We start from the raw sequence: 26,706 nt of genomic DNA, 5'->3' as shown, positions 1-26,706 counted from the left end.
TAAAGGAGGGATCTGTTGGAGCAAAATCTGGGCAACAGGTGGGGCCACTTCCTGCCTGTCTCTTGATTGGCCCTGGCACCCTCTGCAGGTGGCTCTTTCACCATCAACAGGAGATTCTGTGTGTGATGGGGCACCTACGATGGATCAGAGGGTAAAAGCCAATGGGCTCACCTGGGCCCTAAGGCCTGGGGGGCAAGGAAGGACACGTGCTGGGGAGAGCTGCCCTTCCCTCCCCTCTATGGTGGCTGTTTGGGTGACTGAGTAGGCAAGAACTAGGGGTCAACCAACAAGACAAAAATAAGGGCTCAGGAGAGATGAGGGAGCAGGGCTGTGGCCCCTCACCCTCTGCTCCGTGTGCCTCCCTGGCCGGCAGGTGTGGTGGCGGGGGGCTGTGGGCACCTGAGCGTTGTATAGCCAGGTGGGGCCCCCATGCTACACCGCTCTGTTTCCAGCATTTACGCACCAGGAGGCCTAGGAGCTGCTCCAGGTTCTCAGCCTCAGCGCCCAGCCTGGCCTGGCAGGAGTGCGTGGCTGCTTGGGGCTGGTGGCAGTTAGTGGGACCCGCTGCCTGCACGTCTCCTGGAGGCTCTTTCCCACAAGCCCTGCTACTCCAGATCCTGGTCGCTTCTCCTTGCCCAGGCAGCACTCACGTCCTTGCAGCTCTCACTTGGTGGGGCACGGGCCCTGATGCCTCCTCTCATCACCCCCTATAGGGTCCTGGCAGCCAGCAGGCAAGATTCAGGACCTAGGCTCGGACACGGGTGCAGTGAGGACAGGACCAGGCTCCTGCCCGTGGCGCCTCCTGGCCTCGGCAGCACCACGCGGAAGGGTGCCAGCAGATCCCTCTGTCCCTGGCTCGTGGGCACAGCCCTCCTCGCCCTACACAGAATGCAGGTGAAGAAGCCGGACCTGGGGTCCCCCAGGACTTCCCAGTCTGCCCGATGGGGCAGCTGCCCTGTCCAGCTGCCCTGCCACATGCCTGGCCAGCGGGTCACTTGAGGGCAGTTTGCCTGAAGCCAGTCCCTTTTTCAAGACATTTTGCATCCCTTTGGGTCTCCTAAAAATAAGCTTTTAATTTGTTTTAAATTAATATTAAAATTAAAGCTCAATTAAATTGTAATGCATCTTTAGGCGAACTCTTAAAAAGCCTTTAACAAGTGTGAATACAGGTAAAATCAAGAAAAGTTGGAAGGTGCACACAAGCAGCGGCGTCTTTCTACCTGTCAAACGTCTGCTCCAAGATAAAGGCCAGTGAGATGGTCCCAAGCAGCTGTGAGGCCAGTGTGGGTCACGGAGAGGGCCATTGTTGAAGGCCCGGGTGCCTGGGCAGCCTGCGGCTTCCTTGGATGCCAGGGTGAGGGTTGGTGACCCTGCACACCGCGGCCGCTCAGTGACTGTCTAAGGAATGAGCTGGGTTAGGATTTCGTTCTCCGGCCGGAACTCCGGACCCAGTCTGTGGCTTGGGTGACAAGGACGTTCATGCTGTCTGGTCTGGGCAGCACTTTCTCCCCATATTCCCACATCAGCTGCCTGCCCCAGCGAGGTCAGCATGTGCCCCGAGCTTCCCTGGGCACTTGCACTGGACTACCTGGAGCCAATGGAGATTCAGGGCAGCCCAACCATGCCCTGGGCCCTCCTGGGGAGTGGGCAGCTGGCCCGGGTACCGGCTGCTGGACGAGGTGGCTAGGAGGGTCATGGTGCATCTTGTGGTCTCTAGACTGGAGTGGGGGGCACCCTTTGGAGACCTTGAACCACTCTGGCAGCCCAGCACAGAGCCCCCTCCTCTGCTCTGGCAGCAGAGCCTTTGCCAATGACACTTGCTTCAAGCCCAGCTTGTGAATCAGGCGAGGGAGTCAGTCCTCAGTCTCAGGGCTGAGTTCCCTGCTGCCTCCTGCCCCTGAAGCAGGTGGGATCCAGGTGGTGGAGACTCAGCAAGCCAACTTGCTTGCCCTGTGGTCGCATCAGGAGACAGGAGCGCAGGCTTCTGGGCTGGAGATCCAAGGCTGGTTCTCTGCCTGAGCTCCCCCCATCCCCTGCCCCGCACGCCCTGCAGTGGGGCTGGGTGCACAGGCTGTGGGCTAGCTGCGTGTGCCGGGGGTCTTCTCTCCGTTGGGAGCTCCTGTGGGGCTGCCCTGAGCCTGTTTCCCCTACCGGCTCCCCAGGGCTGGCTGGCACTCCATCCCTATTTGGGACCCTCAATCAGTGGGGTGCCCTTCTCCACCCCAGAAACAGCTCTCCTTGCCCTGCTCATTTGGACAGTTCCCAGAAATATTGTAGTTGTACACCAGAGAATTGAGGTTTTCTCTCTACTTACACTCGCCGTCTTTAGAAATTAAAATACTCTATCTCTGTACTTTGAAGGGAGTGGGGTGGTTTGTCAGAGCAGTGCTGTTAGAAGAAGCTATAAGGATAAGGAGCCCTGGGTGCACCCTGCCCTCTGCCCCATCTCCCTTCTCCTGCGGGGCGGGTCGCGCTGCCCCCAGGAACACATTGTGGGGGATCCCACTGCCCAGCGAGCTGCCCCCCCACAGTGCTCCTCCTGCCTGGAGCCAGGAGCAGCCCCAGCCCCAGTGCCAGGCCTTTTCCTGCTTCTGGTCTCGGACGTTAGAGTCGGGTGGGGAGGCCAGGTCTACTGCGAGTCTCAGAAGACAGGGATGGGCTGCAGAGGGTGGCCTGTCAGACATTCAAGAATGTGAGCTCCCTGAAGGTCTCTGCCTGGAGAGGCACAGCCCTGCCCCCAACCCTGCCATCTCCTCCCCTCTTGCCCTGCCTGCTCATAGCTGAGACAGAGGGGTGTCCCAGACTAGCTCAAGGTGCTGAGCGCCGGGGTCCAGCGGATGGAGTGTAGGAGAACAGGGTGGGCCCCTATGACCCTGTCCAGGGGCTCGGGGGGTGTGTGTGTGTGCACGCACCCTGATGTTCACACTGGACTACAGCCCCTAGGGCATTCGTCTTGTTGCAGCTGGCTTATTTCAACATGGTATGATGCTTTGGCTGAGGCTCCTTCTCTGGCTGGCGGGGTTTGGAGGGGGTGGCGCTGGTCACCTCCCCACGCCGCCCCCCCCACCCCCCGCCGCCCCAGCCTTCAGAGGTGTCCTGGAGGGGGAGTGCTGGCTGCTTGCCAGGGAGGGTGTGAGAGGGAAGCGAGGTGGAGACCCCAGAAGGTGCGAAGAACAGGAGGAGGGGGAGCAACCCTCTGAGTCACTCTCTCGGCCAGAGTCCGAGGGCGGCCCCAGGGGGGAGTGTTGGCTGCCCCCCTCCCCCTCCAGCCAGAAAGCTAAATTTACCCTTTTAATAAGAACCAGACTTATATCCGGTTTTCCTTTTCTTTTATTAGTTCTGGGCTGTTGGTGGTTGGGCCTGTCCCCTGTCATCATTGCCTCTACACTTGTGGGCCTGGTGGCTCAGCAACCACAGAGTTTTCCTATTATGGCCTGAGAGACGCTGCCTTTGGGCCAACCAGGTCTTCTGGAAGGTTCTCCTGGACCAGCGGAGAGGGGCTTCCCATGTGACGCCTGCATGTTCTGGGCAGACACCCCTCACCGGGGCTACCCCCACATCTCAGGGCGGGGCTGGCGGAGGCGCGCCTTCTGTCCCCTCTGCTGGCCCCCACATGCCGCCTCCCACCAGCACCCCCTCTCCCACCGCTGCAGCTGTCTCTGTTCCCGCCTCCAGCCTCCTCCTTCTCTCCTGCCCTTCCTTCCTCCCTCCCTAGGCCTGTCTTGCCTCCTCTTCTGATCCCTGTATCATCGCGGGGCTGTGGACGGCAGCTGGGGTTATTGGATGGCGTCCTCAGGGACTCGGGCTGGGCAGCAGAGGATGGCCGAAAGCAGGGCAGGTTTTGTGTCCATTGAGACCCAACAAGTGAGGGGAGCCAGACAGGAGGCCCCCGATTCGAGGACAGAGGGGAATGCTCCCGATCCCGACAATTTCTGGGTTCTGAGAGCCTGTCAGTAAGACCGACCCTGCTGGGAGGGGGTCTCAGATCCGAGGGGGCTCCTGAGCTGCTTCTTCACCGCAAAGGGATCAGGTGTCTGTGGGGAGATGGCCACGCAACCTGCCTGCTGCCCCCAGAACCCACACCACTGCTGGATTCAGTGTCAGGCCCAGGTGGCTATGGGTTGAGTCGCTGGGCTGGGGAGGGGGCCAACTCCCAGGCAGCAGGGAGTCGGGGGTCTTGGGACCACAGTTTGGTACAGCCTTAAGGCTTGAGTTCCCCTTCCACCACGAGCAAGCTGGATGAGCCCTCGATGGTGGAGAAGGAGAGGGGCGTCCTGGCGTCTCTCACTTGCCACCGTGGGCGTCACATGGAATCCAAGGCCTGAAGCCTTTTTCAGAGTCTGGGCCAGTAAGGAGACCGGTTTGGTGGGGGTGTGACCCTGGGAAGCAGCGTCCCTGAGGGCTGGCCCGGCCTGTGTGTGAGTCCCTCACATGCAAACAAGTCACCACCTCGCACACACTCAGAGCCAGGTGTGTACACCCGTGTCCTGAGCGCACACTCAGAGCCCCGGCCCCAGACCTCCATGCACATCTGTAGCCTGTGTGCGTGACCATTGCCCATATGCACTCTCAGCCATGCACACACACTGACACACCCTGAGTGCCCACATACTCGCTTCACTGCCTGTTACGCCCTCGTGCACACATACACACACACATACATTATCTCATGCCTGGGCCACTGATGGGTTCCAGCCCAGTGGGGAGTGTCACTGGTGACATCAGCAATTAAGCCCAGAACGCATGTGCACCCAGAGCGGGTCTGGTGGCCGGCAGTGCAGCGTAGCCTCTACGGCCCGGCCCCTGCTCTGCGCGATTTGGGTTTCCTGTGGAGCAGTCCAGAGCAGCCCCTCCCACCTGGGCCTGGTATCCCCAGCCCTGTCTCTCTCCCCATTTTCTTCTCCTGGGTGGCCAGACAGATGGACGCCCACCCGCCTGCAGGCAGGCTGGACCGAGGTCTCTCCACCTCTGTCCACACGGACACCCGGGATGGACATCCGCCCTCCCCTTCCCTCTCCTGGAATGAGAGGAATGTGAACAGTCCACATGGTGGGCTGTTAGCCTTCCTGCCTCCTCTCCAGTTGGATCCCTCGGGGTGGGGGGGCCTGTTCTAGCACCCGAGGGGCACTTTGGCCTCCCAGGCAGGCCACCCGTCACGGCAGTGTCTCAGCTGCCCCTGAGGTCCTAGGGGAGATCCAGGGATGGCCCCAGGGGGGCTGGATGTCCCCAGCACCCAGGCGGGCTCTGCCAGGGGCTGGGGGCGGTGGGGCGCCTTGAGCAGGTGTGAGCAGCAGGGCAGGAGCGGTTCTGGGCGGTGGGTGGGTACAGCCGCCAGATACAGCACCCCTGGGGAGCCTCGTGCCAGTGGCCCATCAGCTGGGCCTCCAGCAGCGGCAGGGGAGCCGGAAAGGGCTTGACTCTCAGGAGCGGCCGCCAGCCATCACAGGGAGGCCTTTTGTGTGTGTGCTTTTTTACAACCCATTTCACCGTTTCCAGAAAAGGTAGCTCACTTAAGTCAAAACAAATGCTCCCGCTGCTGTACTCTGGGCTCCCGCTCCCGCTCCCGGGCTCTCCCAGACCCTTCTATGTCTGTCCCTCCATCCGCCTGGCTGATGGGGAGGTAGAGGCTGGTGGCAGAGGAGGTGGGCAGGCCCTGGGTCATCTAGGGCCCCAGGGCCAGCCTCTGGAGTGCCAGCACTTTGAGCTCTGGTGACTTTGCTGCCCGTCAGACACTCCCTGGACTGGAAGCTCCTTGGGACACCCCTGGACTCCACGGCAGGGGCCCCCTCTGCACCCCTCTGGCCTGCCCAACTTCTGTTGAATGTCTTGGCTGCAGCAGGTGGGCCTGGCAAACAGGTTGGCAGAGGAAGGCCCACTCCCCCTGGTTTCACCTGGGGGCACGTGGGGCAGCCTCGGGCATGGCCAGCACAGAATGGCCTTGTGAGCGCAGGCTAGGCAGTCAGGGGATTCCGGCCCAGCCCCGTCCAGCTGGGGCAGCTGGAAGTTGCCACACGGCCAGGGCCCAGGTACGGCCTGTCTCCCGGTCCAGGTTGTCTGGGCTCGGGGCGTGGGAACGAGTAGGCCTCCGGGGGTGAGGGCCGGGCCTGAGGAACTGGGCCATGGCGGGGGGTGGGGGTGTCAACCAGCCCTCCCGGGCATTCTGGCTTCCGGAGTGGTTTTCTCAGCCAGCCCGGCACCCGGGCCAGGCCTCCGTGGTGTCCCAGGCAGAGCTGAGGCGGCGCTGGAGTCGGGGCTGGAGCCCTGTGTCTGGGGCTGCAGACCTTGGCCTGAGCCGGCCGGGCAGTGGGGACAACGGGCTGGGGGTTGGTGTGTGGCTACAGAACTGTCTGCCTCAGTGGCCCTGTTCAGGTCTCAGTCCTGAGATGATGTTCAACTTGGCCAGATGGCTCTGTTGCGAGACCCTAGAGGACGCAGGGCACAGGCCATCATGACCATGCTCCCTGGACAGGCCACATCCAAACCCCAGAGGCTGCGGGGCCAACAGTGATGATGCCCATCCCTTTGTCAGTCCCACGGTGGGCCCGCCACCTGGGATCACGGTGACCTACACTAATACAAGGCTGTGAGAAGGGCTAGGGCAGACAGTGCCAGGGTCAGGGCTCCCAGCCCCCGGGGGGCTCTGAGCCGAAAGCCCCTCTGGCCCTTCCTGCTGCTCAGGGCTCCCACTGTCCCCTCCTGGGTTGCTAACCACAACACTCCCTGGGCAAGGACCTTGCCAAGAGGAAAGAAGTCTCCAGCCCAGTTCCCGGCCAGACTTGGCCATGCAGCTCCAGCCTTGGCCGGGGCCCAGGCCGCCTCTGCTAAGGCTCTGTCTGGGACTGGCTACTGGTCGGCGGGCGGGGGCTGGGAGGTGGCAGCCAGGTCTGCCCATGCCTCTGCTGGCTGGGCCGTGACCGAAGTCCTTGGAGGTGGAAGTGACATGGGAGCATGGATGCTCTGTCTAGGGTCAGGGGTCAGATGGGGTAGGGGAGGCTCTGGGTGCCAGCCATCCCCTCCCTGACACCCATCATGGCAGTGCCCACCTGGCAAAGCCTGTAGGACCTGCGGCAGCTTGCTGACTTCTAGCCCAGGATGGCGGGAGGAGACTGACCCTTTTGGAGCAAGGCTCATGGAACCCACCAACTGAGCAGGGTCCAGGCTGGGGGCCCATCGGGGGACTTGGCTTTCCAGCTGCCTAGCGCCCATCCCCCAGGGCTGGCCTGCCAGTCAGGGAGTATGAGAGCCCCTGGCGGGACCTGCTGCTGTGGGCTGGGGCCTTAGGAGAGGACACCTGGGAACCCGCAGGTGGCCCACCAGGGCGAGTGCCTGGAAAGTGGTCCCTGGAATGCGTGTGGCTGTGCCCAAGAACAGCGGGGTCCCTGATATCTCTGTTTCCTTCCTTGTTGTATCTGTCATATGAATGTCTTACAGTGAAGATATAAAGACATAACATTCATGTGATAAGCCTCTTCCGTTTTCAGTGTGAAAGGAAAAAGGAGGGAAAAGACACCCCCACCCGCGAGATAAATGGTCCAGCCTGAGACCGGACACTGGGGCCACAAACTGCCCACAAGGCTGGGGAAGATGGAGAAGCAGGGGCATCCCCAAAAGGCTTGGAGCAAAGGAGGGCCCCGGGGAGCCTTGGACCAAGGTCAAAGGGCAAGACTGGAGTGCCGTCCCAGCCACTCACTTCCCACACTCAGGAGCAAGGGTTCCTTTCTTATGGACTCAGGAAAGTCTCCAAGAGGGTCCCCCAAATTGGGAGAGTGGCTGGCCTGGACAAGGTGGGCACACAGCAGGAAGCTCAGCCTGTCGGTGTGTCCCCTGCCTCGTGGAGCTGGGACCGGGGCTGCTGAGCTGCAGTGCCGCTCCCCTCCAAAGTGACCATGCAGTGGGACATCCCCTTCTGGGATGGTGTCAAAACAGGCACCCTTAAGAGTGCCCAGCCAGGGCCAGGACCAGTCTCCTGGGAGAGGGGGACAGGAAGTCCCACATCTCCTTCATCCCCACCCCAGTTCCAGCTTAGAAGACTAGTCGAACATCCCCCTCTGGGCCTCAGGGATGCTCCCCACCAGCCCCTGCCCCTGGTAGGTGGTCCCTGGGGCTGTGGGTAGTGGGTCTGCAGAGGTGGTCTGCTGCCCCTGCAGGGTGCCTCGGTGTGGGAGACCCTGTGAGGGGGGCCACCTCTGAGCCTCAGTTTCCCTGCATCCAGACTGGAGGGGCCCTATGGGATGCCAGGCCACTCCTCCCGCCCAGCCTCAGGCCCGCCCACCGCCCCCACCCGCTGGGCTGTGGGAGAACTCAAGGTTCTCAGGCCAAGCTCCCAGAGAAATCCTTTATCCAGACCAACTTCTGGACTCGGTTGCTTCCCACTGTCCCCAGGAAGAGCAGGGTGGAGGGACTTCCCTGGGAGGGTGCGGGGGTGGGAAGGCCTGGGGGACATGGGGTGGGCCTGGGCGAGGCAGGAAGAGGCCTCACTCATCCCACAAGCATGGCCCCCCGCCAGGGTCCCTGGAGCCCAGCAGGAACCGCCCTCCATCTCCTGCCTGCTCTGCCCGCCCGCCCGGGAGGCCAGTACTTCCCTTCCCAGCCCAGAGTCTCCTCCCCTGGCTGGACGTGCCTGTGGTCTGGCCGGGGCCCATGGCAGTCCCAGCCCTGTGGTCTGGGAAGTCCCTGGCTCTTGGACACCTTCGCCCCCTGCCCCTGGGTCCTCTGGTCCTTTCAGGGTCTCCCTTTGGCCTGATACCCACCACAGAGGTCAGCTCACACCCTAGCACCCGGCCAGCACTCACAGACTCTTCCGCTGAGGCCAGTTCCTGGGAGAGGCCTTTCTCATCCACAAGTCTCATCCTTGAATGGGAGTGAAGGGAAGTGGAGGGGAGCTGCCAGGGTCCCGGTGGGGCAGCCCCTCCCTCTCCCCCGCTCCAGGGCCTTGCCGCCTCTCTGCTGAGTCACCTCACGTCTGGGAAGCTCCCAGGGCCCAGCCAGGCTGGATGAGGCATCACAAATTTGCAAATTCCCCCTGCCTCCCGGGTAGGGAAACAGCTGCCCTGACTCACCTTGGGCCGGGCCTGCAGCCTCCTGGAGCCCCCAGAACCCTTGCAAACCCTGCCAGGCTGCTGCTTTCAGCCTAATGGGATGGTGAACCCCCAGAACCTTGTTCCCCATCCCCTAGGATGGTCCCAAGCCAGGCTCACTGCCCATGAAATGGAGGTGACAAGGTGCCAGGGGTCCCTGACGGGGTAGGGGCTGAGCGGTGCAGCCCAGACCACCCACTTGGCAGCGGGGGCTGCACTGCGCAGAGTGCACTGGGTACACCATTCCTAGGCAGTCCACTGGTTGCCATGGTAACCCGGAGAGACTCGATCAGCCTGGCCTTGGCCGCTGGACAGGGCAGAGAGGGGGACACAGTGTCAAAGGTGCAGGTAGGCAGGCCATGGAGGCTAGCTGCTGGGCGAAATGCCGAGTATCCTGAAACATAAATGGCTGACTGTGTCTCAGTGCCACCGGGAGGGCCTGACCCTGAGAAACCCTGGGGACATTAAAGCAGATCCTGCCATGTCCATTCTCGGGCTCCTCCTGTGGTTCTCTCTTGCTCTGCCTCCGTTTCTTCTCTTGCTCACCTGGTAGAGGGCATCCAGTGTGATGAGGTGGTTAACTGGACCTGGGGAGAAGGTTGAAGACCCTGCTGGGTGCTGGGGGGAAGGCCAGAGCCCTAGTGCCACCTGGGGGTAGGACAGAGACGGCTGAGACCTGCTGACCCTGGGCCTTTCCGGGAGCTGCACTCTGGCAGGTCTGCCGGCAGCTGAGGCCTGGGGGAGTCAGCCTCCGAAGTGGAGACCTGCCCATAGGGTTGATATTTCCCTCAAGCCCTGGGTCCCTGAATGTTTATTCCCACAGTACCTGGCACCTGGTTGCTGGGGGTGGTGGGCGGGGTGAAGGAGGACAACTCAGCTGAAGTGCCAATCTTCAGGGTTTTGCAAGAACAGGAGGGTGTCCAGGCCTCCAGGGCCCGAGCAGGCAGCTTCTCCCACCTTGGCTTCTTGGCTATTTGAAGACAAAAGCCCTGGAAACTTGGGGCCTGAGAGTCAGCCCTGGGGAAGGGCTCCTTAGTGCTTGTCCCTGCCCAGACTCATTCTCGCCCACTGTGTCCACAGCCAGCAGCCGCCTGATGGGGAACTCTCCGGCCTCCTCTTTCATGGGCAGTTTCCTTACCAGCAGCCTGGGCTCGGCGGCCTCTGCGCACCCCAGTGGCCCCACCCCGTCCCCCTCGGAGCAGGCCTACCGGGGCTCACACCCTGCCACCTCCCAGATCTGGTTCTCCCACTCCCATGAAGGTAAGTCAGAGGCCCAGGCTCCCAGCCGTACCCTGTGGCTAGAGCCACTGATCGTGGTGCCCAGGGCCTGTGGTGAAGCAAAGGGCTCCACTGCTGTGTCTGGCAGACCATGCCAAGCACTGGGGCAAGGGGCTGCCTCCCTGTTGAGGATGCCGTCATGGGGGAGGTGGTAACTCTTGGCCAGATGTGCAGCAGAGATGGGCAGAGAGGGAAAAGGGGTGGGGCCGGGAAGGCTCACGGGAGCTGAGGAAATGTGGAACACAGCTGGGCTGGCCGGGCAGGCCTGCGCCCACCTCCCAGACTCAGAGAGGCATGGGCTCCAGATGTGTCAGCTGGGAGGGAGTAGAGGGGAGGAGAGAGCTGTCAACAGACTCAGGCGCCACCCTGGGGGCCTGCCCTAGAACAGAGTCCCTCTCTGGCCCTGCCTCCCCTTCGGTTGCAGCCTTGTACACACAGTAGGTGCCTCATACGTGTCACTCTCAGGCCTTGTGGCTGGCTGGAGGGCCCTTGCAGGCCCTATTTAGGATGTTTAGCTTCCCCTTGGCACTCTCAGGGAAGGTCACCACCCCCACCCAGCTCCGCACTGTCTGCTCAGCCCCTGGGCACCGTGATGTGGGCGGTGACCCTGAGCCCCAGTGTCCCCAGCCCGAGGTTGCTGATATCCAGTCGGCCGCCACAGTGTAGGAAGGGTTAAGCCCGACGGCGGCTGGCACGCGGAGAGGTAATTGCAGTTGGCAGCGGGCACAGAGGGCTCTGCGCTCCTGGCACCAGCACCGCCGTAACTCAATGACTGCTGAGCGGCGGGCGTTGTGTTTGCAGAGCACGCGGACCCACACACCGCGCCCGCTGCCGCCCGCGTTCCAGGCGGGGAGATTAGCGCCCAGTGCTGCCGGAGAGCGAGAGAAACCTCTCTTTGTGCAACAAGAAAGGGGCTGTTTTCCAAACAGGACAGGTGACGAGTGAGGGACAGTTGTTAAAATAATCTGGGCTTTAAGCGCCGTGCAGAGCGCACATGTTGGGTAGGCGATAAGGAGCAGCTCCCTTACCCTGGAAGGGGAACCAGGCCAGCCCTGAAGACCCAGGTGGGCAGAGCAGACACCTGGCCCAGACCCCTCTGCCGCCTGCTTCCCACCCCTGCCTCTCGCAGCCTCCCCAGGGGACACCTGGTGCAATGGTGTCAGGCTCCGGATCGGGGCTTCCCGGGATGGCCATGCCTGGCACCCCTTGCTCCCCTGCTCCTCCCAGCTCTTCTGCCTTCGGCATTTGCTGGGCGAACTCCTGAACCTGGCAGGAGCTTCTGGCTCCCAAAACGTCTATGGGAGGGAGGAGAGGGCCGAGTGCCGTGGGGCGGGCAGGGCATACTCACGGCAGCCATGTAGAACTGCTTCCACTGAACCCACGGCCGCCCCAGGCCTCTGCCCTGCCCTGACCTGGCCTCGGGGGCATGGGTGTGGCCAGGCTGGCTGCCACGGTGATCCCTGGTCAGGGTCAGGATGGCAGAGCTCTGCGTAAGAAGGTACATATCCCCCTGCCTCTCCGGCCTACCCTTGAGGACCCTGCGGGCAAGAAGGGCAGTTTGTGGGCAGTGCCACCAGCCCTGGGGCCCAGGGAGAAGGCGCCCTGTCCTGCCTCTCTGGGGGCTGCCGGAGAGGCGGGGGTGGGCGGGTGGGAGGCAGCCCACAGATAGCGCCCTCAACGGCCTCCAGACACTCACTTCCCCCAGCCAACGGCTGCCTCCGAGGAGTTGCTCGCGGCCTGCGGGGCACCCCGCCACCCGCAGCCGCAGCCCCAGAGCCACCTGGCAAGTTGCAGTTCCCACCACCCATTGTGAGGGGACAGGGTGTGGGAGAGTGCCAGCCCCCCAACCCACCCCTTACCCACTGTGCATGCCGGGGAGGCAGCTGCTCCAAGGCAAGGACAGTTGGAGCAGCCCCGAACCAGCCCTGGCGCCTCCTCGGGCTGAGGGCACCCATGGTCTCTTGGGGGAGGGTGTGCATGTTGAGGCGGTGGGTTCCATGGGCAAATGCAGGTGGGTATAGGACAAGGGGAAGCGAGGAGGCCTCTGAGTCGCCCACCTGGAACAAAGGCTCCAGAACCCAGAGTAGGGGGGGAGGGCAAGGCCCACCTGGGGCTAAAGATGAGTTTAGGGGAGCAGCAGCCCCTGGGGAGCGCACCCCCAATCTGCCAGGTCCCGCCTGAGGGTAGCTCGTGCGTCTGTCCTGGGGACCCTACCACCTCCCAGGCCTGTGCCCCAGTCTCCCCTTCTCTGCCTGCAGTTGCGCTGCCCGGCCTGGGATCCCCTTCCTACGGGGTTCCCCTGCCCTCCTCTCCTTGCAGCCTCGCTCTGACAGGCCACGTGGTGCAGCCGCCTAGCTGTGAGCTCCCAGCGTAAAGGCCGGCGGGCGGGCGGGGCCGGGGCGAGTGGCAGCGCTGGCTGGCTGGCTGCCCTGGCAGCGTGCCTGGCTGCTAGTTTGACTGGGTGCCAGCTGGCTGCCCGCGTGCTGGGGCCTGTTTCTCTGCCGTGTGTGTTCAGGGGGAAGGGGGGCCGAGGTGGGGCGGGGGGCACGCGACATGGCCGGAGAGCGAAGGGGGGGGCTGACGGGCAGGGTGGGCTGCCTGGGCGGGCTGCTCCGTGGTCTGGCCCCACCCTCGTTCTCTCGCTGCCCCCAGGATGGGTGGGGAGACAGGTGCCTGGCAAAGCAGGCTTGCTACGCGCCCCCTCCAGCCTGGGGATGGTCAGGGCTGGGCCCCTAAAGGAGTTCTTAGATTAAGAGCAAGGAGGCCAGGATGGCGCTGGGGTGGGAGGCGGGGGCAGGGATGGGGGAGGGATGTCAGTGGGGGCCAGGAGAGATGATGGGTCCTTCTACTCCAGGCAGGGCCCTCAGCTCTCCGTGGGTGGACCCAACCCACCATCTGGGGGACAGCCACCAGAGCCGGGACCAGGGCTTCCTGCTTCCCTGGTGGAGCAGCTGGGGTGCAGGGCAAGTACCCCAGAACAGAGGAGCCGCCCCAGAACATCTGGCCTGGGGCAGAGCTTGTCTATCCAGGGCCTCTTGCTCCACCCCACCCCCCAACCCCCCACCCCAGGCTCACCAAGTAAAGGGTCCTGCCAGAGATGAGACTTTCCCTTCCGGGGCCTAGGGTCAGGGTGGGCGGCGGAACTGACCTGAGGCAAAGGGGTGAGCCAGTGTACTGGCCCGCCCTGGGTGGGTCCCCGGGGGGGTGGGGTGCAGCACAGCTGGCCCTATTGTCAGCAGGCCGGGCCCCCTCCCTCCCTCCTCCACCGCGCCCCCCCCCCCACCCCCCGCCCCCGCTGCCTGGTGGGACCACCCACAGGGCCATGAAAGGGGATTCTGTTCCTGGGGGCTCAGCTGGGGAGGAACAGGGCTGCTGGGTTCCCACAGCCCAGGCCACTCGTGGTCTCTTGTGCCACCTGGAGGGAGAGCCTCCGGAGGCAGCGGGCACATGTGCTAGCGCTGGCCGTTAGCCGGGCCGGCCTCTTTGTCAGTTGCACCCGCCCCAGAGGCTATTTCTCCTTCTGGGGCTGGGCTCGCCTCCACTGGGGCAGGGGTCGCACCCAAGAGCCACTGGGCACTCCCTACCATTTCCCAACCCCCCTCCTGGCTTCCCTGAGCCCCTCAGCTGTCCTTCTGTCCCCCTCTAAGACTTCAGGGTTCACCAGGGCTTCTGGGGGCACATCTGTGTGGGGGACAAAGGTCCCAGCTGGTGTCACTGTCTCGGTGTGGTGACGCTGTCGAGAGGAGCCCTCCACCTGCCCTGGACCTTGTCCTTCTCCCTTGGACGCTGGACGCTCCAGCCCCTTCTCCTGGCCTCAGTTTTCTCGGTGGCCAAAATGGTCTCTGAATCTGCCCGCATGGGACCACTGATGGTCACCTCCCCTCCCCACCCAGCTCAGTAAAGATGCCCTACATGTAGGCAGCATTCCCATCCTGCCCACCTGGTCCTGCCAGTGCCAAAGGGCAGGGCTGAGTCATTGGGGGCAGCTGACCACCCTGTGATCTGGGGACAGTGTAGGGGAAGGGACCGAACTCCCCAGATCCAGACGTGGGGGATCAGGGCTCCCCTGCCAGACAGGCCTTCTCCTGCCAGCTTCATCGTAGCCAGAGGGAGGCCTGTCCCATCTGGACCTCTGACCCCCTCCAGAGCTTTCTCAGGGCTTTGCATGGCCAGTCCTGCCCCACCCCCCGCCCTGCTCCCTGTGACCTTGGTCCCTCACCACGCTTTGCCTCTGCCCACCTCCCCATCCGGGTCCCAACCTCCAGGGCCCCTCTGTCCTTGCATGTCCCATGTAGCAACTGTCCACTGTTATGCTGGGAGCCTGGGGGCCTTCCTGGGCTGCTGTTTGCAGCTGGCGGGGTGTGTGAGCTACACTGGGTCTGACAGGGCTGGGGAGAGAGGCCCAGTGTCACATCTGGGTGTCGGGCTGGCTTGCACTGTTCCTGTGGCCCCAAGCCCCCAGGATCCCCCAAGCACTATGATCTATGTGTATCTTAGATACCCCAGGATGGGGTAGGGGGGTCTTAGAGCATCCACCCAGGAAGACAGGGTGCAAGGGATGTGATCAGGAGTAGCACAGGGCTCTCTCCAGCCGAGCTCCCTGACAGACAGAGGTGTTGGGTGGGGTATTGTGAGGGTTTGGGGGATCATGCCAGTTTGTTCCCAGCTCCAAGCTCTGAGACTCTGTCTCTCCCCCAGCTTTAGTCCTGCAGCAAGCCTTGGTCCCCAGCCCTCCCCGGGTCACAGGTCCTGCTCCCCTGGAGGGGCTGCTGCTAAGGCCTGCATCTCAGCTCTGTACGGCCTGAACCCAGCTCCTCCCTGCACAGCACTCGCCAGGAGCCCGGGACTGTCCATGACCGCCTGGCTCCTGGGCTAGCTGCCTGCTGCTTTTGTTCCAGAGGTGTCCGTGGGAGCCTGGCACCTTCCCCTGGCTCTGAGCCACTCCACTCAGCCTGGGAACAGACCAGGCAGCTAGGCCCCAAACCTGGGGCGACCGGGGGTCAGTGTGTGTGCCTGGGCCAACTTTAACGGGCCACAGTGGCACAGAAATCATCTTGTGCCAGCCTTAGGCCCCAGCCCCAGCCCCCAGCTGCAAGAGGCTGAGGTCTGGGCACTCCCTGAGAGGCCCAGCTTCCAAAGCCGTCTTCAGCCCATTAAGGTGGTCAGTAGTCTTGTGTACCACAGTGGAAATCCACTGACACCCTGCATGAAAAGGATGTCACAGGAAGAGAGCCAGCACCCAGTTAATGTCGGCATGGCAGAATTCAGAGGGATAGACGTGTGCGGGGCTCCAGGAACAAGGGCTCTTTGCCTAGGTGTCTGTGGGGATTGTCATGGGTAAAGATGGGACTTGTCAGGGTTGGCGGGACACTGGTCGAAGGTGGAGTGGTCTGGTGGGGGCTCTATCCAGAGGGGCTTTTATCCTCTGCTGAGCCCTGGAGTGTGGGCTTGACCCATGAGATGGGCAGTTGAGATGGTTCAGCTCGGGTTTTCCCCCAGTGTGGCCGGCTGTATAAAAGCGTGATTCTTGGCCCCATTGATTAGGGACTCAGCCAGTCACGTTGTGGGGAACTGCCCTTGGGACTTGATGTCAGACCCTGCTGGCAGCCCCTGGCCACAGCTCAGGGCTCAGTGGTGGGGAGAACTTTCTAGCAACTCAAGCCTCCAGGGAGGTGGCCATGTTTTTGTCAAGGCGTCATGGGGGGCGGGGGGCGTCTATTGCAGAAGGCCTTGCCCTCATGGGTGTGCAGGAAGCCAGCAGGGAGCCGGGGCAGGACTCTGGTGGCATGGGGGTGATTAGAGCCCTGTGTGTCAGGCCGCTGGCAGTTTGCTAAGCCTGCAGGGTCTGCACTGAGCTCTGTGGGCCTGGGGGTGGGGGTCTCAGGGACCCTGTGGTGGGAGTCCCCTGACCCACCCCACAAGGAATTCTGGTTCACTGGTTGGCTGGTCACAGGCCACACACCACCCCATGCCCAGACCTGGCCAGGAGACAGTCAGCCTTCTGAGACACAAGAGCCGGTCCCCTCCTAGGACGGCGGGCCCTGCAAGGACCACGGGGAGGTATTGTCGCCTCCCCAGCCTTTGGGTCTGGCCGGGGGCAGGTGGGGCACCTTGGGCTGCTGGGCAAGTTCTACAGCAGAACCCAGGAGAGGTGAGGTGCCGTGCAGATCGGGTGGGAACTGACCCCACCAGGCAAGGAGGGCACATGTGGGGGGCCAGGGCTACCCCTCTTTCCTCTCCAGCTGAGAGACCTGGCAGCAGGCCTGGGGTCCTCCCAGGCACCTTCTCTGGTGGGGTGACAAGAGGAGCCTCCTACCCCATGGCGGCTGCTGAGTCGCTTCAGTCGTGTCCGACTCTGTGCGACCCCACAGACGGCAGCCCACCAGGCTCCCCGTCCCTGGGATTCTCCAGGCAAGAACACTGGAGTGGGTTGCCATTTCCTTCTCCAGTGCATGAAAGTAAAAAGTGAAAGTGAAGTCGCTCAGTCGTGTCCGACTCTTAGCGACCCCCTGGACTGCAGCCCACCAGGCTCCTCCGTCCATGGGATTTTCCAGGCAAGAGTACTGGAGTGGGGTGCCATTGTCTTCTCCTACCCCATGGCACCCCTCACTTATTTCCCCTGTAAAGTGTCCCCACCCTCCCTCTCACTCTTCCATCTTCAGACCTTGCCCTCTGGGCAGCCCCCACCAGGGGTGGGCTGCCCGCTGGCTTCTCTCCTCCTTAGCCCACTTAGCACACTCCCCACAAACACCCCTGACCTTCCTGGATGTGGCCAGCAAGGGCCCCGGGGGATGCTGGCAGGGGCTGGGTGTCCCAGGATACCAAGGACCTGGTCTGCTGCCCCCGCCCAGCTTGAGACTGCCTCCATGTCACTGAACCCCATTAGGTGCTGATGGTGTCACCTTTTTGACCCTGTTAACGCTCACGTCACAGGGTGGGGTTAAGTCTCCTGGCAACACAGAGCGTGGGGCCAGAATGGGGGGAATTTCAGTGGGGTGGTGGCTGAGGCCCAGGGCTTCTCCCTAGAACTCAGCAGGGGCTTCCAGGGCTCTGGGGGCAGCGGGGGCCCAAGGACACAGCGTGGGCTCACCTGTCAACTGGGGCAATCGCAGTAGCCAACCTCGGGGGGTGTGAGAGCCTGGGGTTCTGGACCACGCCACCCCGAAGGAGTGCAGGGTCGAGGGTCTCTGGCCCTGGGTTCCAAGGTATCCGACCCCCATCCTCGGCTCCCGGAGCCCTCTTCAGAGCCCACCACCACCACATTCTCCTCTGCAGAAGCCCCTTTGAGGACCTGAGGCATTTCCCAGACCAGCTACAGCAGCCCTGGCTTCTGGTCACAGAACAGCTGCTCTGATTCATAAAAATCATTTTTTATTTTCCTCTTCAATTCAGAGAGTAGGGTCTTGTTGGGAAGAAGAAAGGGTCCTTTCTGTGGCTGAACTGGGAGGACTTTTCTCCTTCCTCCCTCTCTGCCCCCCACCCCAGATGCCCACCCGCTCTTCACACTCCCCCTCCCTGGCCACCCCACTCAGCTCCGGCCCTTGCCTACTCCGTTTCTTCTTCCATCTCCCCATCCTTACTCCCCCAGTCCTAACTCCCCTTCTGGGGTCCCAGAGGGTGGGACTTTATGCAAACTGGAGATGGGGGGAGGAGCCCCCATAGATTCCTGTCCCCTGATCCCTGGCCACCAGCTCAGGGTCAGAAGTGGAGGGACAGGCATGGCCATCACCCTCCCACTGTCCCCCGAAGGGTGCGGCAGGAAGGAGCCCACCACTCGGCCAGCTGAAGGCCGAGGGCGGGTGGGCAGGAGGCCCAGACCTCCCGAGGGGTCACAGGGGGGTCTGTGCCTGGGAAACGGGCGTCTGGGAAGGAGGAATTTACAGACTTCTGTTTACCAAAACGAGGCCCCGTAAAACATTTAACAGCAGCCAATTAAAGGGGGACAGCTGTGGCGCTTTAACCGCTCCCCCTACTACACACACAGGCCTCTGCCCTCCCCTGCCCTGGCCCGCCCCCACCCCTGTCGGGCTCGCCCAGCTTTTGTCAGGTCTTCTAGGAGCTGCATTTCATCTTGGAAACATCTGCTCCAGATGTGTCTCCACTCACAAACCAGGCGAGGCGGCCAGGCTCCCCAGACTCAGCCGTGCCCTCAGCAGGAGGGCGCTGCAGAGGGATAGGCCTGGGGGGCAGTGGGCACCTCCCCTGTGTCCTCCCACGGGCCCAGGGATGTGAGCCCCTCCGTGGGGAGACGCCCAGGGACTTCTCAGAGCTTTTGCAACACATGTGCTCAAGGGGAACCTCCAAACGGGACTGGTATGGGAGCGTTCTGCGGGGAGCTCCTCTTGAGAATGGGTGCCACGGCTTGACCTCAGATCTCCTGATCCAGAGACCATTCTCCTGCATCATTAGGGGCAGGATGGTCGCTATGTCGAGGGGGCCACCAGGACCAGGGTGCAGGGTGCACCCTTTGGACTGGGGGCCTTGACCCTGGGGGCTCCCAGAGTATTTGATGCCCATGTGTTTCCCATTCTCTCAATGCTCCTTGTCCATCCCTACCTCTTAGCTGGGTTCCACAGCCCGACCCACACTGGCATGGCTCCCCGCTCCCCAACCTCAGGCCTGCCAAGGGGCTGCTCCTGGGCCCCTCATACTCACAGCAAGCTCCAGGTATTCCAGGGCTTACCCCCGTGCACCCAGAGATCAAGCCAGCCTCCACCCTCCATCTCAACAGCCTCAGCACCCAGGCAGGCCAGCCTCAGGGCCTCTGAGGACCTGGGGCCTGGAGGCCTGTCCTGTAGCTCTGAGCCCCTCCTTCTGGAAAGGTGTTGGTCTCATGTGTTCCAAGGAGCATGCGGCCATGAGTTGCCACAGGAGTTCCAATGAAACAGCAAAGGGCTTCTGTCCTAAGAGGAATTTAGAAAACAGTAAACGAGCAGGTCACACGGAGCTAGCTACCTGCTTCAGACTTGTCTGAACTTTGTTGTGATGCACTGAGACAGAAGTTGGCACCCCTGATCCCCAGGAAGTGGGGCTCACAGCTCCCTTGTATCAAGGCACGGCTATGACCTGGCTGGAACACTCGCCCTGGGACCCGCCACCCTCCCCTCAGGGCCCGATGCCTCGGGACCCTGAGCCAGCGTGGCCACTGCTCCCTGGGGAGACCCTGGGATTCCTTCCCACTCCCTTGTCACAGCCCAGGCGCCTCAGAAGTCAGGTGGGAAGCTGTTCCCAGCAGCCATTCACTCTTGGGACAGCCATGGGGTCCCCAGGAGAAGCTCCTCTGGGACTCATTTTCCATGGGGAAAATGTTAAGAGCATTAGCTCAAAGCAGGAATTTTGGAGCAAGACAGCATCCTGTCCAGCCCAGCCCAGCCGGCTCAGCCATCCCAGCTGCAGGCCTCCACCCGCCCCCGCCCCCTCGCCGCTGGGCCTGGTGGGGAAGGACCAGCTGTGAGGAGCCACATTGCAGGTGGCTGGTGGCTCTGGGCATCCAACAGACACGCCTGCCACGGCTGTGCCTGGTCTCAAGGTGCCAGTGCCTAAGGGGCCTCCTTGGCCAAATGTTTCGCTCTTCATCACTTCTGGGAGGCAGGGTGTGTGTCCCAGGTGGCCAGAACGAAGTCCGGGGTGTAGCTGGTGGTCCTCTGCTGGGCAGGGCCAGTCCAAGAAGACAGTCCAGGCCCCTCAAAGGGACAGAGAGGGGCCTGCTTGATCTGACTTGGAGGCTCCAGTGAGGGTCTGGGGCTGGAGACCAACGCAGGAAACTCTTCTGGGGGCGATGCCGTCATGGCTGGGGACCAGCTCATTTTGCAGATCTCAGAGCACTGAGGAGGCCCAGCCAGTGGAGAGCCCGGTGCCCATGGCCTCCAGCCAGGCAGAAGCTGGCCACACCCAACCAAGTCAGCCTCAGGGTGCGGGTCACTGAGCCCAGAGTGGCTTGCTTACCTGGCAGCTATGGATGGTACAGGCCAAGGTGGTGTCCGGCCCCGCCTCTCTCCTCTTGGCCTGAGCTGTGAGGGCCTCCCTGTCCACTGCATGTGACCGCCACATCTCCCTCCTCCCCAGACACCTCTCCAGAGCCCCTTTTGTTGGCCTGCCTTGAAGCTCGCGCACTGCTAAGTGCTGCTGGGAGAGAAATCAAAGCCTCCCTCCTCCATCCTCCCCTCTCTCCCCAGCCCATCAGCAATTCAATTTGTGCCACACCGGAGGGATGGTATTAGTCGAGTCAGAGTTAATATGATGTATTGATGGGTTGATTTCCCACCGGCGGGCTGCACGCCGGGCTCCGCGGGGCGTCACTCCTGGGCCACCCGCCGGCTTCTCACCTCGCTGGGGTCAGGGCAGGTGCAAGCCTGTGGCCCAGAGGCGCCTCTACCACAGTCTCCTTGCTTCTCTAGCTCCAGGGTACCCCAGATTTTCGGGGAGTCTGGCATCCACCTTCCTACCCATGAGCCACTTGGATCACCATGGAAACAGCAATGTTCTCTATGGGCAACATCGTTTCTATGGAACCCAAAAAGGCAAGTGCTGGCGTGGGTCTGTGAGGGATTGCATGGGGCCTGGGACACAGTGAATCCTGGAGGGGTGGAGGGCAGGGCCGGGGGCTTTTGGGGTGCCAGATGAAGGTGGCCAGCCTGGATGAACCCTTCTCTCCAGGTCTCAGGCCACACTGTAGGGACAGGGGCTGGAAGAGGATGGGCGTGCTTCTCAGGCCCCCAGAGAATTTAAAGTGCGGGGCCCAGGACCACGGCCAAGCAGCTGGTTGCATGCCGGGGTCAGGGGAGCATGCTGAAAACACAGCCATGCTCCATGAGCTCTCATCACCCAAGTGGAAGCATCTCAAACAACCACGGCCCTGAAGGAGAGGCACCCAGCTCCCTCAGCACCTGGCCTTACCCTGTGGCACCTCCGCCCCGACCCACCCAAGCAGCTCAGGGGTCCCAGGGGCAGTGGAGGGGAGAATACCATCTGATGGGGGTAGGGGAGCCCCCCAGAAGCCTATACCTCTTGCCTCATCGAGCTAGACAGCACAAGGCCCAGGCCCCAACCCACACCAGGGCTTGAGGTCAGAGGGGTCAGAGGTGGGGGGTAGGGGGTGGAGGCAGCAGCAGGGGACAGGGGCAACGGTGTGCCCCTAGCAGATGGAGGGACTCCTACCCCATTGGCAGGAGATGTCGCTGGAGTGGGTACGCTGAGGTTGGAGCTTTGCTGATAGGAGCATAGGGCTGGTGGGGTCAGGAGGGCATTCCGTAAGGAGAGTGTGTTCATACCACATGCACACGCACACGTGTGTGTGTAAGGCCCAGCCTTCAGGGCGCAGATCCCATCAGGGAGCCCATGGGAGATGTAGCCACCTGGAGAGGAGACAGGTGTAGGGGGTGGCCTGAGACCTTGATGCCCGGTGTCCAGGATTTTTCTTGGGTGGGGTGACACTTCATCTGCATTTTAGAAAGATCTTCCAGGGGTGAAGCCCAGGAGGCTGGGGTTGCTTACCGTGTTTAGATGACAAGTGATCTGGACTTGAACTGGACCATGGGATCCCATGCGGAGCCTGGATGGAGCACAAGGGTCAGGGGGCCCCAGATGACCCCCATTTATGGCCCAGGCTACAGGAAGGGGTGTACCTGCAGAGGAGCAGTTCAGAGGGGAGGGGTGAGTTCAGCTTCCATGCTGAGGGGCTGGGGGGTGGGGCCACCTTCCCAGGGGGTGACTGCACACTCATGGTGCAGGTCAGTGCCAGAAGGGTGGGTTGAAAGATTGATCTGGCTCAAGGAGAGGGGCCACCCGGGTGAAGAGTGTAAATAAGGACAGATCCAGCTCCAGGGAACCCTAAGAGTGGGGCTCTGAGTGGGGGCAGGGGAGGGGCCCACAACGTACCTGGCAGGCTTCAAGCAGCAGCAGCTAAGGAGGAGAGAGTCCTGAAGGGTCTCAGAGAAGGAAGGGGACCCCAGAGTGGTGACCCCATGAGGCAGGTTGGGGGTGGGCCCTGTGGCCAGTCCTCCTGCCCTCCCGCCACCGTCCCCTCGTTTCCTCACAGCCTCCCACTCTGTGACATTGGGGTGTCTGTGTCCTGGAGCCCACCTGGCATCTTTGTCCAGGCGGGGCAGCTGAGGTTGTGGAAGGCCTTACTCTCACTTGGCCCAGCCCAGAGCTGGCCAGGTTGGGTCGGGGTGGATGAGACCCTGCCTGCAGACGGGCCAGGAGCACTCCCCGGCCCCATGAAGGGTTCAGACAGACACTGGATGCCCAGGGAGCCAGTCTCCTCGGGGTTGGAGCCCAGGTGCTCTTGCCCAGAGGAGAACCCCGCACAGGCCGTGGCCTGAGTCCCTCCACCTCCCACATCAGCCCCCGCATGTGCTGCTGTTTTGACAGCGCTTGTCAAGAGCAGGCAGGTGGTCCCAGCCCCATAAATCCGACCCAGAGCTAGGGACCCCCTCCAGGGTGTGGGCCGCTGGCTTCCAGGAGCTCTGGCGGCCTCCTTGGCTCTCACAGTGTTGTGGCCGAGCCTCACCCAAGAACACTTTGGTTTTGGAAATTGAGCTAATTAGGTTTAGCCCAGGCTACCCTCTTCCCCCTTGCTTTAATTAGCAGGAAATTGACAAGGAATTTACACGACTGAGGACAGTTTTACAAGTTCCAAATGTTTCTTTTGTTCCCTCTCTAGGCTCCAGGCCATCCAGGCTGCCCATCCGCCACCCCAGCTGGGTGTAGAGAGGGGCAGCCCGTCCAGGTCCCCAGTAACCCAGCCCCAGCTTAGGGAGCAGTGGGTGTCTGCAGGGCTGGCCAGGGACCCAGGTAGAGAGCAAGGCACCCCAGGTTAGGGGGGCCCCAGGCTGGCCCCATACAGGGAGCTGGGGGAACACCCCCCAGCCACTCACGCAGGATGGGCCAGAGCTGCAGAGACATCGAGAGCCCAGAATGGACTAGGTAGGGGTGGCCGTCTGGACCATTCTCCTTTCTTCCTTCCTTAAAGGATCACCCTAGCCCCTGGTGCACAAGGGTTGGGGGCCTCTCAGAGTATTCAGAAAGTAGGTAGGCTGGGTCCTTCACTCCTGGCCCCTTCTCAGATGCACGTCCGCCCAGGGCCTTACTTCCTCCTGGGCGGGGGTATCTTGGCACTTACAGGGGGCTACTAAAGGCCATCCATTTTGCTGTCCACAGTGTGCTATCCTGCTTTCAGGGGCCTGCCTCAGATAACTCCCCATGTGGCTGGGCATCCTGAGCTGTGTAGTGGCCACATCATAGCACATGCTGTCCACTTTTAGCCATCCCCCAACTATAAGCCCCTGGAGAAAGAAATGGAAACCCACTCCAGTATTCTTGCCTGGGAAAATCCCACGGACAGAGGAGTCTGGTGGGCTACAGTCCATGGGGTCGCAAAGAGTCAGACACGACTGAGCGACTAAGCATACAACTATAAGCCCACAGCCTCCTTAGCCTTTAGGGTTCTGATGGCTGTTGGTAAAGACCTGATCAGTTTGCACTCCTCCAGCATCGTGTGGGGCTGGGGGAGATGCTGCAGCCCCAGACTCCACCCCGCTGAGTCCAGCGAGGACACACTGCCACCCGCTCCCGCCCTTCCTCCCCTAGTCCACAGGGTCCAGCTGGGCATGGGAGCTGTGCTCTTTTCAGCGTTCATCTCCTAGGGGTGAACGTAAGTCAGAACCTCTGGGGCATGGGGAGTCGGTATTGAACGGGGACAGAGAGCTTCAGATTGGGACGATGAAAAATTCCGGAAATGGATAGGGCCGAAGGTTGCACACCATGAGCACAGTAGCCACTGAATGGCAAGCTTTAAAATGGCTAAAGTGGTGATGTTTATGTTAACATGTTTTCGACAGTTATAAACCTTCCCCGGAAAGTGCCAGTGGGTCAGGGTCAGCTGGTGATGGTGGGGAGGCACCTGGAGCAGTGTCTTGGGGGCACTAAGCCCTCTGGCCCCTGCCTTGGGCTTCCTGTTGACCTCAGCTCTCTTGGCACGCAGATAACTTCTACCTGCGCAACCTGCCCCCCCAGCCCACGCTTCTGCCCGCCAACCACAACTTCCCCAGTGTGGCCCGGGCTGCCCCCGGCCACCCCATCGGCTCCTGCAGCCGCGACCGGGGCGAGGCCAGCCACCTGCAGAAGGGCACCAAGGAGTTTGACCGCTTCCTCATGGGCAAAGAGAAAGCCGGCAAGGCGGTGGAGGGCAAGGAGCGGCCGGCAGCGGAGGAGGACGTCGCCCGGGGGCGGCACAAGCTGGTGCTGCCCGTGCCAGGGGACTCTCATTGCAAGGAGGGCAGCATGGCCCGGGGAGCTTGTGAAGGCCGCCCCAAGCACCTGGCCTCCTGCCTTCTCAACACCAAGGTGCTCGACGGCGAGCTGGGCCGATCTGCGCTGGCCAGCTGCGCGGGGGCCGTGCTGGGGCGGCCGGGTGTGGGCGTGCCGGCCTCTGGACGCTGCGCCAAGGAGGCGGCGGGCCCCGCAGAGCCCGGGCCAGCCTTCAGCGAGTGCCTGGAGCGGAGGCAGATGCTGCACCACGCCGTGTCGTACACAGTGCCGTCCGGCCTGCCCGCAGGGCCGCCCCCTCCCCTCAGCACGGCCGCAGCCGGCCCCTTCCCCTGCCTGCAGCTGCATGGGGGCCCGGATGGGCTCTGCCCCTTGCAGGACAAAGTCCCCCGGGACCTGAAGGCCAGCGGGCCCACCTTCGTGCCTTCCGTGGGACACCTGGCCGACAAGAGCCGCCCCTTTCAGGCGGCCGAGGCCTGTGCCGTGGTGGGTGAGAGCAAGGACCGGCACCTGGAGGTGGCTGCCGCACCTGACCATGCTGCGCCTTACGGGGTCTCCTATGCCCACCTGAAGGCCGAGGGCAAGGGTGAGCGGCGGTCCGGGAGCTTCGAGGCAGCCCTCAACCCCCGACTGAAGGGCCTGGAGTACCTGGATAGTGCCGGCCCCGAGGCCCCCTTCCCCGGGCTCCCCAAAGCGGGTCTGGACAAAAGCGGCTACTTTGAGTTGCCTGCTCCCTCGCAAGACTGCGCCCGGCCTAATCACCAGGACCCACTGGGCGGGAAGGTCACCCAGGCCTGCTGCACTTTAGACAAGGCTGCCAGCAAGGAGACTCCTGTGGGTGCCCCCGGGGCCCAGAAGGTGGCTCGCATCCGGCATCAGCAGCACTTGGTGGCCCCTGAGGTAGAACCGGGGGGCAGCGGGGCTGAGGCCAAGCGCAAGTCTCTGGAGCTGGCGTCTCTGGGCTATGGCGGGCCGCCCCCGCCCCCGTGGAATGTCCAGTCAGGCCAGGGGGCCACCATGGCCATTGGCGAGGAGCGCAAGGCAGGCACCTATCTGGACCCCTTTGGTGGCACCCTGCAGCAGGCTGCCCTCCTGCCACAGGACCTGCCCACCCCGCCCGACGAGGTCTCGGCCATGAAGAACCTGCTCAAGTACAGCAACCAAGCTCTGGTCATTGGCCAGAAGGCGCCCTTCGTGGGCCTCGGGGGCCTGAAGGCCAGCTGTGCCCAGCAGGACGGGAAGTTCCCAGCCTCCAAGGGTGCAGGCCAGGCCCCGGGCGAGGTGGAAAGGCCTGACTGTGCCCGAAGCCGGGAGCATGATGCCACCCACAGTGATGGGGAGGTGCGGCAGCCGCCCGTGGGCATTGCGGTAGCCTTGGCCAGGCAGAAGGACACGGTGAGCCGGTCGGAGTCAGCCTACGGTGCCAACACAGGGCGGCAGGGCCGGGCAGCCCCCACCTTCAAAGGTACGGACCCTCCACGGAGAGGGAGGCAGGGGGTGGGGGTGTCACTGACTTGCCCCAGTCCACTCACCTAGGGCTCCCAGGGCTAGACCCCAGGCTTTCACGCCCATCACCTCCCCACATCTGCAGTTTTCCCTAGGGCTGAGCTGACCTGCCCTGCACCTTTCCCGTGAGGCTCACAGGGCAGGAGACCCCCTCAGTTCATCAGTCTCCTGGCTCGAAGTGGGGTTCCTGCTTGCTTTAGCTGTGGCTCCCCAGCCGACCCAACCCTCACCCCTTCTGCCATCTCCCACCCGTGCAGCTGGCGGTGGGCCCCGCTCCGCCCACCCGCTGGACCTGGAGGCCGAGGAGGAGAGGGCCCGCCTGTGTGAGGACCGCCTGGGGCTCGCCGGCCGTGAACTGCTGCTGCAGTAAGAATCAGGCTGCACCTTTGGGCTGGGGACTGGGCCACGGCCCTGGGGGTGCCCAGTGGTGCCACATGGGATTAAGTGGCCACAATGTCAGGTTTTGTGACTTGTCTCCGGGCACAGCTGTGCACCCACCCCCAGGCTGTGCTGGGGTTTCTGCCCACTTTGAAGGGAGTTCTGCTAACTTCCCCTTGGCTAGGGGACCAGTGCTGGT

At 62.6% G+C, this 26,706-nt stretch overlaps 1 protein-coding gene across 5 annotated transcripts in view; it reads left to right on the top strand.

Annotated features, from left to right (window-relative positions):
- The window catches only part of BAHCC1 (BAH domain and coiled-coil containing 1), a 62,426-nt gene that overhangs the window by 15,406 nt on the left and 20,314 nt on the right, over positions 1–26,706 (top strand). For 4 of the 5 annotated variants that reach the window (XM_061392592.1, XM_061392590.1, XM_061392589.1 and 1 more), the window contains exons 3-6: positions 10,158–10,337; positions 20,753–20,875; positions 24,340–26,088; positions 26,387–26,495. In XM_061392592.1, the coding sequence (XP_061248576.1) occupies positions 10,158–10,337; positions 20,753–20,875; positions 24,340–26,088; positions 26,387–26,495 (2,161 nt within the window). Of the gene's footprint in view, positions 1–10,157; positions 10,338–20,752; positions 20,876–21,449; positions 22,008–24,339; positions 26,089–26,386; positions 26,496–26,706 lie in introns of those variants that run through there. The other variant, XM_061392594.1, reaches the window with a different exon arrangement.

The sequence above is a fragment of the Bos javanicus genome, chromosome 19 (assembly GCF_032452875.1).
Source record: "Bos javanicus breed banteng chromosome 19, ARS-OSU_banteng_1.0, whole genome shotgun sequence".
Taxonomy (NCBI): domain Eukaryota; kingdom Metazoa; phylum Chordata; class Mammalia; order Artiodactyla; family Bovidae; genus Bos; species Bos javanicus.
This window is presented reverse-complemented; position numbering and strand designations above follow the sequence as displayed.